A 12257-nucleotide genomic window follows, 5' to 3' on the forward strand; every position below is an offset into this window, starting at 1 on the left:
CTTTCCCCTTTGGTAACTAAAAGTTTGTTTTCTATGTCTGTGAGTCTGTTTCTGTTTCATAAATAAGTTCATTTGTGTCATATTTTAGGTTCCATGTACAAGTGATCTCATATGGTACTTGTCTTCCTCCTTCTGACTTACTTCACTTAGTATGATAATCTCTAGGTCCATCCATGTTGCTGCAAATGGCATTATTTCATTCTTTTTTATGGCTGAGTAATATTCCATTGTGTATATATACACACCACATCTTCTTTATCCATTCATCTGTTGATAGACATTTAGGTTGCTTTCATGTTTTGGCTATTGTAAATAGTGCTGCTGTGAACATTGGGGTGCATGTATCTATTTGATTTATCTCATCCTTTTAACTCATTTTGAACCTACTGTGCACTAAAACCTATCAAAAGGTTTTTTACACATAGCATTATCTCTTCTCTTAGCTAGTGCTTGTACAGCTAGTGGAAAGATGGTCTCCCACATGCTTTCATTATCATTTGGTGGTGAACAGTAGAAGGAAAAAAATGTAAATCTTGCTTTAGTAAAATTGGCACCAGGTTAGGTAGGCTGGTCAAACATTTGGGGAGAATAAAGTGAAGCTAATGGCCACAACAGAGTTTGATGTTTTATGTTTATAAAATCAAACATAATTTCTCTCATTTTGTATCTTAAAAAATGTACCTAGATTTCATGTGTTCTTGACATCTGTACTTTCTACTTCCAGTAAAGGTTTTAGGCAACTTATTCTTGGTGTAGGAGCAAGAGAAGGCAGGTATAGAAACAAGGTCCCAGGTGTTTGGGGCCCTGAAGATCATATTTCTACAGTTCTTTTGAAACTGGACCTAAAATTCTAAGTATATTTATAGAGCATTGCTCTTTTTGTTTAAGTCAATAGTGGAACGTATGCAGATTATTGCTGTATATTTCTACCTTTGGCTATTTCATGACAATTAGATCTACATAAACAACTTTCCCTCAACCATTTTCTTTTTGAAAAGAAAATATGACATCAAACTGATGCCTTCTCACTTCTTCTAGACACTTCTCCAGGAGCACATTTATGTTCAGGCCACACTGGAAAATTCCATGCACTTCCATGTTAGTTCTTTCTCATGCTGTTCTCTTGTCTGGGATAGATGATGAACTCTCGTACTCATTATTCAAAACCTATCTCATTTTTCCTTGATATTTCCAATTTTAAACTGAGTTAGTTGCTTTTTTTTCTTCTTTCCACAGTCCATTATAATATACCTTTTTTCCACTTACCTACATTTTCAATTTATGTTTTTCATCTACATTTTAAATTTATATATTTTGTTTATGTTTGTCTTCTGTATCAGGGCTCAAGAGCATATTTTATAATTTTTATAGGAATACTGTAGGTGTTCAACAAATATTTGTCAAAATTGCAGTACATATTCAGACATATATATAGTATGCTCACACACATAAAGGCACGTTATAGGTAAAGATTGAAATGCTTCCTCCATTTGAAAAATTATGGACCAAAAAATTAGGACTTGGAACTGACCTCAATTTACAGATAACTTTAGTTTTTTTCATAAAAATGGCTGAATGGTATTTTCATAAAAAGTTTTACACCATTTTCACAAACATTTATTAACTGTCATCTGACATTCTTTTTTCTTGTCACTGCCTTCCAGATAGTACTAGGCATCACAGTTTGTTTTTTATGAAAGAGATATATTTTATTTTGAATTGACAACAGTTTGACTTCTCTGGAAATTAGTATTTACTATAACTGAGGGTCAGTTGTTACATAGTTAAAAAAAAACTCTCAGATCACAAATTATAATTTTGCTATATAAATTACCAGATGGATTGAGAAACTGAGGATGAGAATTAATATAATTGTTTTTATTTGAATATGAGAAAATGTGAACGAGTGAGACTAAAAAGCTGATTCATCAGCTCTTACCTGGACAAGGAGTTTTAATGATTAGTAGGGATGTGGAAAATCCTTCTCTAAGCCTCAGATAGTTTTCTTATCCACCTTTTTCAGTCTCCTTGTAAATAGGGTGTCAGGAATTGCGGAGAGGTGGAATGGTTGTTAGGAGTGGTACACCTAGAAAATATCTGGCCTTTTAAGTCTCTCTTTTAGGGTATACTGATATGTTTATTCTGAACATTCCATAATTTGCGTTTCTATGTTTAATTAGCTTACCTTTAACGTTAAAGGTAAGCTAATTAAGCATACTCCATACTACCCCTAAAGTGGACATGACGTACACCTTATCTCTTTTAATCTTGTAGCATTCTCCTTTAACAAACAGAAAATGGATGAAAATAAAGAAACTGATTCAAAAGATAGTGGAGAATATGAAGATGACTTTGAAAAGGACCTGGAATGGTTGATAAATGAAAAAGAAAAAAGTGGTGCCAGCATAATAGAGGTATATATAAATTGCCAACAGAGTTCATAGTAATTATATTAACAAAGTGTTTTGTAGTTCTTGAGGAGTTTCACATATATTATTTCATCTAAACCTCACAAAATTCCTTTGATATACATAGAACAAGTGTCATTATCCCCATCTTAGAGATGAGAAAATTGAGGCATGGAGAGTTTAAACGTCCTAAGGCATAGGGCTAATTAGTGAGAGAACAGCGATTAAGTTAGCACTTAATAAAGCCAAAATTATAATTAAAAAATTAAAATTTTAATTTACATAATATAAATAATTTATTGCATCAAAAGTAAAAAACAAATAGTTAATTTCTACTTTATATGAACCTGGGTAAAATCATGGGGTTATTCTTTTAATATACATGAAAAATAAAGCAAATCCTCAAAAACATGGTCTTTCAGCTAATATTGGAAACCTTAAGAGTGAATTTTAGGGGAATGAATATACGGAAAAAAGTAAAAGGTCAAAAACTGAGCCATAGGAATATTTGTAGGAAAAAGTGGATCCATTAAACATGATTCTGTACTATTTATCAGACATGTAGAAGGGAAGTCCAGGAAAATGAACCAGTTCCTGGTTCACAGAAGGTTCCTTCTTTCTCTCTTTACATATATACAGTGTGTAGGTGTATCCATATATAATATATATGTGTGTATATATATGCAAATGTATTGACACTAATTATATTATATATGTATATTACAGTAGATAATATGTAATTATTATGCATAATATAATTATTGTCAATAAATAGGGAAGTAATAAAGAAAAGGACCAAGATGGGGATAAGAAAAGGTGACTTTAGAGGGACATTGATCAGAGTAGTTACAGCAGAAGCCAGATTTAAGAGAGTTAAGGAAAAGAATATGAGGAAATGAAGGCAGCAGGTTTTACATCACAACTGTCTCTTAGTTCCTTCTTGCTTTCTTATGCAATGGAGAAGACAGATGGGATAGATGATATTTGGAAATGGCAACAGAGTCAAAAGTGAAGACTTTTCTAAGATGACTTTTACATGGGAGTTTTACGCATCTTTAACAAAAAAATAATCAGAATGAGTAGAGGTAGAGATACCCAGAGCAATAATGCTGAACCAAGGTCTCATGACTGGAAGAGTGTGAGAGCCACAGCACAGGGTAATAGAACTAGAGAAGTGATAATGATAATTCATTGTTTTATTTCTTTCTTCATTCATTCAACAAAAAGTAATGATCACCTGCCATGTGTCAGAGGCTGTTCTAAGTGCTGAGGATACAGCAGTGGTCAAAACAGAGAGCTGTAATGAGTCTTGCTCATTCTGGTGGATTATTACAATCACTTTTTCCTTTGCGGCTGGTAGGAAAAATGGATGACAGAGCTTGAAACAGGGGTGAGGGTCGGGGGAAGATTTTATTGTAGTGGGTTTTACAAAGAAGTGAAAGCTAAAGGAGAATTTGGAAACAGATACTATAGAAATGAGCCAGAGAATCAAATAAGGCTAAAAAGAAAAATTACAAGGCAGAGATCTTAGTTGGTCTTAGTTATTTGGTAGTCATTTTAGGGGGCCAGGTTTATTTACTTATTGGACATACAGCAGTGTTGCACAGGTTAGGAAGAAGAGGCTGTTAGAAATGGTGACTGAGCTAGTAAAAGAGGAAGGGAATTTTAAGGGGTTGAAGAGAGCAGGAAAGAGTAGCTCCCATGGAACTCTTTCAGGAGGAGAGGATTGTCTGAGAAAGAGAAAAAATTATATATTTTAGGGGCAAAGTGTTTGGTAGGTGAGGATACATGTTTGTAGGAGAGATGCTAGGTAAGAAACCATTAGTTAGAAACAGATGTGGAGCAGGGTTTTGTGATGTGATAATGCTGGTTTACTGTTCATGTGGAATTAAATTTTTTAAAAAAGTAAGACCAAGTTATATAATGGTGTTTAACATAGATTACTGGAGCCTCTGAAGATAGCTGAGGAAAGAAAATCTGATCCAGAGCTAAAACTTGACCTGATATTTGGGTATAGGTCCTGCAGAAAATGGCAGCAATACTAATCTGAAAAAATTATAGGAACCTCAAAATTATTAGGACTTGACCAAAGGCAGTGACCTTGTAATGGTCCTGGGGAGAAAGATACCTTTTTGAAAAATGCAAATATTACAAGGAGAAAACATTTAGAAATATATTCTTCTGAAACTGTAAAGGGAGGAAAATTTTATAGAGGGAGGAATATTAAAATAATATTGTACTATTTGTAGGTACATTTTTATACATTGGTATAAAATTAAAAAAAATAACCAGTCTAGTACTTAGCAACATCAAATTCAAATTTACAGTTAAATTTTTCCTGCAGTGCTTTTCCCTTGGGGTGCTCATAAATATGAATCAGAAAATTATGAGTGAAGTATGAGCCGGAAGCATGTAAATTTTCCCACTTATAAAATAAATTACATGAGTATGAAAATCCATTTTGGCTTGTCTGCATATAAATGGACAAAAGAGTGTCAATTTTTACTGAAAACGAATCTCATCTCTGTTTTTCTAGATGGCTTGTGGGAATGAAGAGAATATTAACCAAGGCTTAGAAGAGAATGAAACAGAAATAGAACATACCAAGCAGCTTTCTGATCCTGACAAATCTTTCACGGATGCGGTTTCATCAAGAAGAAATGACGTCATTTCTGTACCAAGTATTCAACCTTCGGATCCCATATCAGATTCAGACAGTGAAAACTCTTTACAGGAATCCAAACTAGAAAGCCAGCAAGACCTGGAGGAGGAAGAGGATGAGGAAGTAAGGAGATATATTATGGAGAAAATTATACAAGCCAACAAGCTTCTACAAAATCAAGAACCCGTGAATGATAAAAGGGAACGAAAACTGAAATTCAAGGACAAATTAGTTGATTTGGAAGTTCCTCCTCTGGAAGACACTGACACTTACAAAAATTATCTTGAAAATGAAAGTAATGTGTCTGGAAAACTGTCTCAGTTATGTATTTCCAATGAATTTGGACAAGAAAATGTGCTCCTGTCACTTACTGATGGAAATTCTGAAGAAAACAAGGATAGGAAAATACTAGTAGAGAGAGATGGGAAGTTTGAACTTCTGAATTTACAAGACATTGAGAGTCAGGGGTTTTTGCCCCCCGTTAATAATGCTAATTATACAGAAAATGAACCTCAGCAGTTGTCACCCATATCTCCCAACTTATCTGTCAGTGGAGTCAAGAAAGAAGAGCCAATAGCAACAATTCATGCTGTAGCTCACTCATCAACAGAAGAGCAACTGGCTTACATCCCTCAGCCACCACCCAACACCAAGACTCATCCAGGTTCTGCTGCCAACTCAGATCGAAGTAAGGGGAATGGAAAATCTAATCATAGGACACGGTCTGCAGATGTATCTCCAGTGACCTCAACATACTGTCTCTCTCCTCGACAGAAAGAACTGCAAAAACGACTAGAACGAAAGAGAGAAAAGCTAAAGAGAGAGGTGAGAGCACAAGTGGGCATTATATTGAAAGTAGAATATGTTTTTATGTTTTATAAATGCTGTAGGAATTGAAATGGTTCTTCAAATTATTTGATATACCTACTTGCTTGTTTTGTTTCTCTTTTGTTAGATTAAGTGGTTAAGTGTTAAGAATCTGTATTTATGGAACAAGCACCGTGATTACCTTGGTCCTTTCTTGTAAGGATCACAAAAGCATAGTAATGAATGACCTGTGTTAGAGCTAGAGGAGACCTCAGTGATGACTTCATCTGATCCTTTCATTTTAAAGGTGAGGCTCAGAGAAGTTAAGTGACTGCTGAAAGTAATCTTGTTATGAGGTAGGTGAAAATCAGATGTCAGATGAAAAAATGAAGGCACAAATTTGTTGGGGTTTAGGAGGCAACAGGTGGGACTGGATTATGTTCTCTGGGGTGTGTGTGTGTGTGTGTGTGTGTGTGTGTGTGTGTGTATTTCATATATCTTCCAGGCCTACTGATGGAAGACATTTTCACATATTGAGGTATGGGGAAGTCATTCTGGCTTATACATAATTTGTCTTGAACTTTATGCTAACTAGAACAGCCTGTCTTATGACCTGTAAAGCATACATTGTACATCTGCTTTCACCATTAAAGAAAAAAAAGAATGTATTTACCAGATTGCTTAGAATGTCCACTTTGAAGATAGGATAAATGCTCCCCCACTTCCCATGATACCAATGCTAGTACTCCTTTGAAGATGAGGTTCCCTTCCCAGACACCAAGGTCATACTGATTTACTGTGTACATGTTAATCTGTCTCTTTTGAAACCTTGAAGGGATGTACCCCTCTCACGCTTGATGTTTGTTCTTTGTTCTGACAAGATATAAAACTATGGTCCAAGCATCCAAAATGGCACTGGGTGGTCATTGTGGATGTGGTTTCAGATGTGTTCCTGTATCACCGAGAACTTGAATTTTCTGAACTGTATCAAACTCAAGTATATCAGCAGACCTTTCCAAAATAATATCTGCCAGCTGCAACCTTATGCTCTCAAGGTCTCCCCTTGAGATACCATTTCAGATACCAACCATTTCAGATACCAACCGATCCTTGCTTAACAAGCACCCTTATTTCTTGCCAGCTTCAATCCTAGTTCTTGACAAACAACTTATGTAACTTTGCAGTTTTTGCTTATATATATGCCTCCCCCATTTTGTAGTCCAGTGAAACACCATTCAAGTGCTTCTTGAATTTGTGTTTCCTGGGCTATAGTCCTTAGTTTGGCTGGAATAAAACTCTTTTCTATTCCTATTACAGATGATTTTCATCAATACTACAATTCCTTGATTTCAGGGGTTTTAGGTTTAGATTAATAATAGAACCTCATAACCTAAATGAAATATCTCCAAAATGCCATACAGAATCCAAAATTATTATTATTTTGGGATTTTTTTTTTGCTCTTAAATAAAAGTATTTTATAATTGAAAATTCTAGGTACTAAAACTGGGGGATTTTCTCTAAATTACTTAAATCAGCGCCCTGGTTCTCTGTTTTACTGGATACCTGATAGCATGAAGCTGAACCATATAAAATGTCTAACTGTAAATACCAAACTGCAACAGAATCACAGTTAATAGAACCTTACAATTAGAAGAAACCTTAGAGATTATTTTACAGGTGAGAAAACTATAGTCTAGATAGTTTAAATAACTTTACTGAAGTCCCTCAACTTGTCTGTAGCAAAGTCAAAATCCCAGTTTTCTTGTCATTTGTTGAGAAACGGTATATTTTCTCCTTATGTAGGAAATTATCATGGAAATTTCTGGCATTTAAATCAAACTCACATTAGCAGAAAAAGATAAAAAAATGAAGTTAATAAGAATGTGTAACCTATAGGACACTCAGGTAGGAATCTGAAAGGGTGCATACTTAATAAAATTTTGCTTACTTGGGTACTGAAATCTGAACTCTAACGGTCAGACTCAGCTTACTTGGTTCAGGTATATAATAGGTACCTAAAAGGATCTGTTAACTCAGAACTTTATGATAACACAAAAGAATTTGTTGAGAATAACTGAACTATATGTTTGCTGTACACACACATACATCTATATGTGTATTTGTGTATATACTTCTGTAAAAGTTATACAGGAGGTTTTATATAATTTCATTGTCTTTTCACCAATGAATTAATGGTAATCTTTAACTGGTATGATTGATGGATAGTTCTGTTTTTCTTTTGATCCTCTTTTTTAGGTGTCAAACACTCTGTTTTGGGATATACTTTTCTCATGTCAGGATCCTCATAACTAAATTTCCCTTTGCTTATGTACTTGCTGAAGGCATTGTCTTTAAGTGCTAAGACTTTAAAATATTTTTAGTTGGTTTCAGGGGAAGGCTTTCCTTTTTTATGCCCAGCAAAATATTTGCTGGGTTGGGCAGCTATACTCCATCTCTCTACACTAAGTGCATCATTTCACTGTTCTCTTTGGCAACTGTAGTATCTGTGCTTTGGCTGATATCTTCTGTATAATCCAGATGTTCCGTCTGGAAACATAATTGTCTTACAATACTGTCTATATTCATGCAAGGCATCCAAAATCCTTTTGGTAAAAATGAACTTAAATATAAAATTTAATATTTAATAAATTCACATATTATATAATGTAAGCTCCTTTAGGGCTTAGAAAATAGTATACTGGTATTTTAAAAGACATTTTATGCTGTTAATTGGATAGAATTTTTCCTTTCCTTCCTATATTTTGTTCAATCAAAAAGAATTAGAAGGGCTTGCTATATTGTCAAAATGTAAGGAAAGAACTCTGAATTCCATTATTTGAAAACAGTTTAAACATGGATTCTATAATTCAGTTTATTTCCATGCTAAAATTTTAGTATTGGAAGAGACTTAAGAGCTTGTTAATACAACTTCATTTTATAGATGAGAATACTGAGTTAAGTGGTTTGCCCAAATTGACATATTATGATGGCAGTATGATCGCTAATCAGATCTCCTAACTTCTAGCTTGGTGCTGTTTCCACTGACATGCTGCTTTGTTCCCAGTAACTATTTTATAACTCTTCATAACTGGTTTATACTTAAACCAGTGAGGTACTCTCACTTCTAGTTTAAGTAACTCTCTTTTATAACATTAGTTGAATAATGCAGTTTTAAAAGTGCATTTGGTTCTCATAGTTAACTAATTACTTAAATATTTTTCTGATAGCAGAAATGTTACTTTATGATTATACACTAGTTGAAAATATTTTTAAACATTATAATAAAAAATCTCAAACACATACGAAGGTGCAGTTAACCCCTGTGTCTCCATTACCCAGATTCAAAAGTCATTTGAGACGTTGGCATATTTGCTTCATCTCTTCCTTTTTTGGCTGAGGTTTTTTTTTTTTTTAATTAATTAATTAATTTATTTATTTTTGGCTGTGTTGGGTCTTTGTTGCTGTGCACGGGCTTTCTGTAGTTGCGGCGAGCCGGGGCTACTCTTCGTTGCGGTGCGTGAGCTTCTCATTGCGGAGGCTTCTCTTGTTGCGGAGCATGGGCTCTAGGCGCACGGGATTCAGTAGTTGCAGCGCGTGGGCTCAGTAGTTGTGGCTGGCGGGCTCTAGAGCGCAGGCTCAGTAGTTGTGGTGCACGGGCTTAGTTGCTCCGCGGCATGTGGGATCTTCCCGGACCAGGTATCGAACCCACGTCCCCTGCATTGTTAGGCGGGTTTCTTAACCACTGTGCCACCGGGGAAGTCCCTGGCTGAGGTATTTTTAAAGCAAGTCCTAGACAGCCCATCATTGCTACTTGTACACTTCAGAAATGATTGTACATGTCAGAAAGAAAATGATTATAGCATTTTGTTTTGTAACCACAATGCCATGTATCACAATTAGCAAATTTAACAATAATGTAAAAAATTTTAAGATTTAAGATGTTTATAGACCCCATGTAGTGCTTCTAGAGTGTGGTGTTTTTTTCTCTTTTGCACAGCTGCAATTGGAGGAGTTAAATACCAAGAATAAACTAGGAAGTGAAGGAGAGATCCAAGGAATTCTTGAACAGCATGTTGTATAATGTAGATCTATGTAATTGTAGACTTTATCTTGACAATTTAATTTATCTGAAAAGTCTTCATTTTTTTCCCTAAGCAAATTAGAGGTCCTGTTTTTTAGGGAGGCCCAATTTACAGATGGAAATTTTTAGGGGCAGTGAATCCTAATTTCAGACCTCAAAATGTATCTCTCTACTTTGATAACACATATATAATTTTATTAATTTTTCATTAATGTGTTTGGATATTCCTTCCACCAGGAAGAACAAAGGAAAATAGAAGAAGAGAAAGAAAAGAAAAAAGAGAATGACATGGTGTTTAAAGCATGGTTGCAAAAGAAGAGAGAGCAGGTCCTAGAAATGAGGAGAATTCAGCGAGCAAAGCAAATTGAAGACATGAACAGTAGAGTAAGTAAAACTTCTCTGTGAAAAACAAGTTCATACAGATATGCAAGTTGAATTTATTTACAGAAGGGAGTCTATCAGACTAAAAACCCATGGAAGAAGTAGAAAAAGTGGTCCAAGAACTACCCTTGCAAAAGATGCCACATGCAGATGACTTATAATTAAATTCTAAGAAGGCTTGTAAAAATCAAATGATTCCTATTTTATTCAAACATTTATAGCACAGAAAAAGGAAAGCTACCAATTCATTTTTTTAAGATAGTATAACTTTGATATTTAAATAGGACAATGCAGACAAAAACCCTACAGACTGGTCTCACAAGAGTAGACGTATAGAAATCTTAAGTGAAAACTAACAAAGACATCAAATTACTTAATTTTTTAAAGTTCAAAATATACAAAAAACCCAAGAGAAAGTAAAAAAATCATCTATATCCATACTATTTAAAAAATGTATATAATGTAAAAATTGAAAATTCAATCCTAAGCCCTTCTAGGCTCATCCTCTAGTGGTAACCACTTTTAACAGTGTGCTGCAAATCCTTCCAGGTCTTATTTATATTTACGTGTTTATCTACTAAAAATTTATTATACGGTTTGCTTTTTTTTCACTCATTCATCAAGGACATATTTCTAGATCATTACATTTAGATCTTTCTTTTCAAATAGGTGCATGATATTCTACTCTTCAGAGGTAACTTAATTTATTAAACCATTCCTCATTTGTACATATTTAGATTGGTTCTAATACTGCTCTATTAATTAACAGTGCTGTTGTGAACATGTGCATTCTGTAGGAGAACATCAATATTCTGTAGGAGAGTTTCTTGGAAATTTATGACTTATTGGATGTCCAGAATGAAAGCTGTGGTTAAACATGCAAAATTAACCTCCTAAAAGGTCGTATCAATTTATAGTCCCTCCAGCAGTATAGAAGAGTGAATGTTTAACACATCCTGTCTAACATTGTACGTAGTTTATTTTCTTAATTTTTCTTCGAATTAATAATATACATTATTATTGTATATGAGCCTGTATGCTGTGAATTTCCTATTTATAGTCTTTTCTTTTTTGTTTTATTTTTCTTATTGCATTGTATATTAGAGATTTTAATCCTTTGTCTATTATGTCTGTAAATATGTTTTCCTAGGCTGACAAAATGATATATTTTTACATTTATTATGCCATTTGTAGAAATTTTTAGCTTTTAAAATCTTGGGATGGATGGTACCTTTTAAGGTGGTAGACCTGAAACCACAAGCTAAAAGAGAAAATATTGAGAAATTTGACTGCAACTGTATAGTAAAATAATACTATGCTATAACCAAATAGGGTTTATTTTAGGAAGGAAATTATGGACCAATAATAACAAATCTATTAATATATTCAGTACATAATAGGTAGATAAATGAGAATTTATGGTTATCTTGAAAGATATAGAAAGGGTATTTACTAGTATTTATTATAATTTATTTTTAAGTATTTCTAATAAAATGTGGGTTACAGTATAAATACCATCTTAGGAAATACTATAGGCATACCCATTAAAGTCAGAGATAGGTAAGGCTCCCCTCTATAATAAATAATTTTATTCTGGGAGTTCTATCCAATTTATTAAGAGAAAAGGAAATGAGGTATAAGTATTAGCAAAGTGGTCTTTTATATTATAAATATACAAAAATTTATAGTCTTTCTGTATTCTAGCAAAAACCTCATAGAAAAATATAAAAGAGGAAGGAACATAGGCATATATAAAAACTTTGAGCTGAACAGGAATGTGTAAGACCTCTATGGAGCGTCTTTGCAGGGGACCAAAAAGGTGAATTTGGTAAATGAAAACAAATATAATATTCCTAGATGGGGGGTAAAATATTATAAATATATGAGTTCTTTGCTAAATGAAAACAAATATGATAT

At 33.9% G+C, this 12257-nt stretch overlaps 1 protein-coding gene across 2 annotated transcripts in view; it reads left to right on the top strand.

Annotated features, from left to right (window-relative positions):
* Window positions 1-12257, top strand: part of CCDC181 (coiled-coil domain containing 181) — a 48195-nt gene that overhangs the window by 124 nt on the left and 35814 nt on the right. For both annotated transcript variants that reach the window (XM_061185744.1, XM_061185745.1), the window contains exons 2-4: window positions 2275-2414; window positions 4945-5895; window positions 10197-10343. In XM_061185744.1, coding sequence (XP_061041727.1) covers window positions 2298-2414; window positions 4945-5895; window positions 10197-10343 — 1215 coding nt within the window. In that variant the 5' untranslated portion in view covers window positions 2275-2297. The remainder of the gene's footprint in view (window positions 1-2274; window positions 2415-4944; window positions 5896-10196; window positions 10344-12257) is intronic.

This window comes from Eubalaena glacialis, chromosome 3 (genome assembly GCF_028564815.1).
Source record: "Eubalaena glacialis isolate mEubGla1 chromosome 3, mEubGla1.1.hap2.+ XY, whole genome shotgun sequence".
NCBI classification, from domain to species: domain Eukaryota; kingdom Metazoa; phylum Chordata; class Mammalia; order Artiodactyla; family Balaenidae; genus Eubalaena; species Eubalaena glacialis.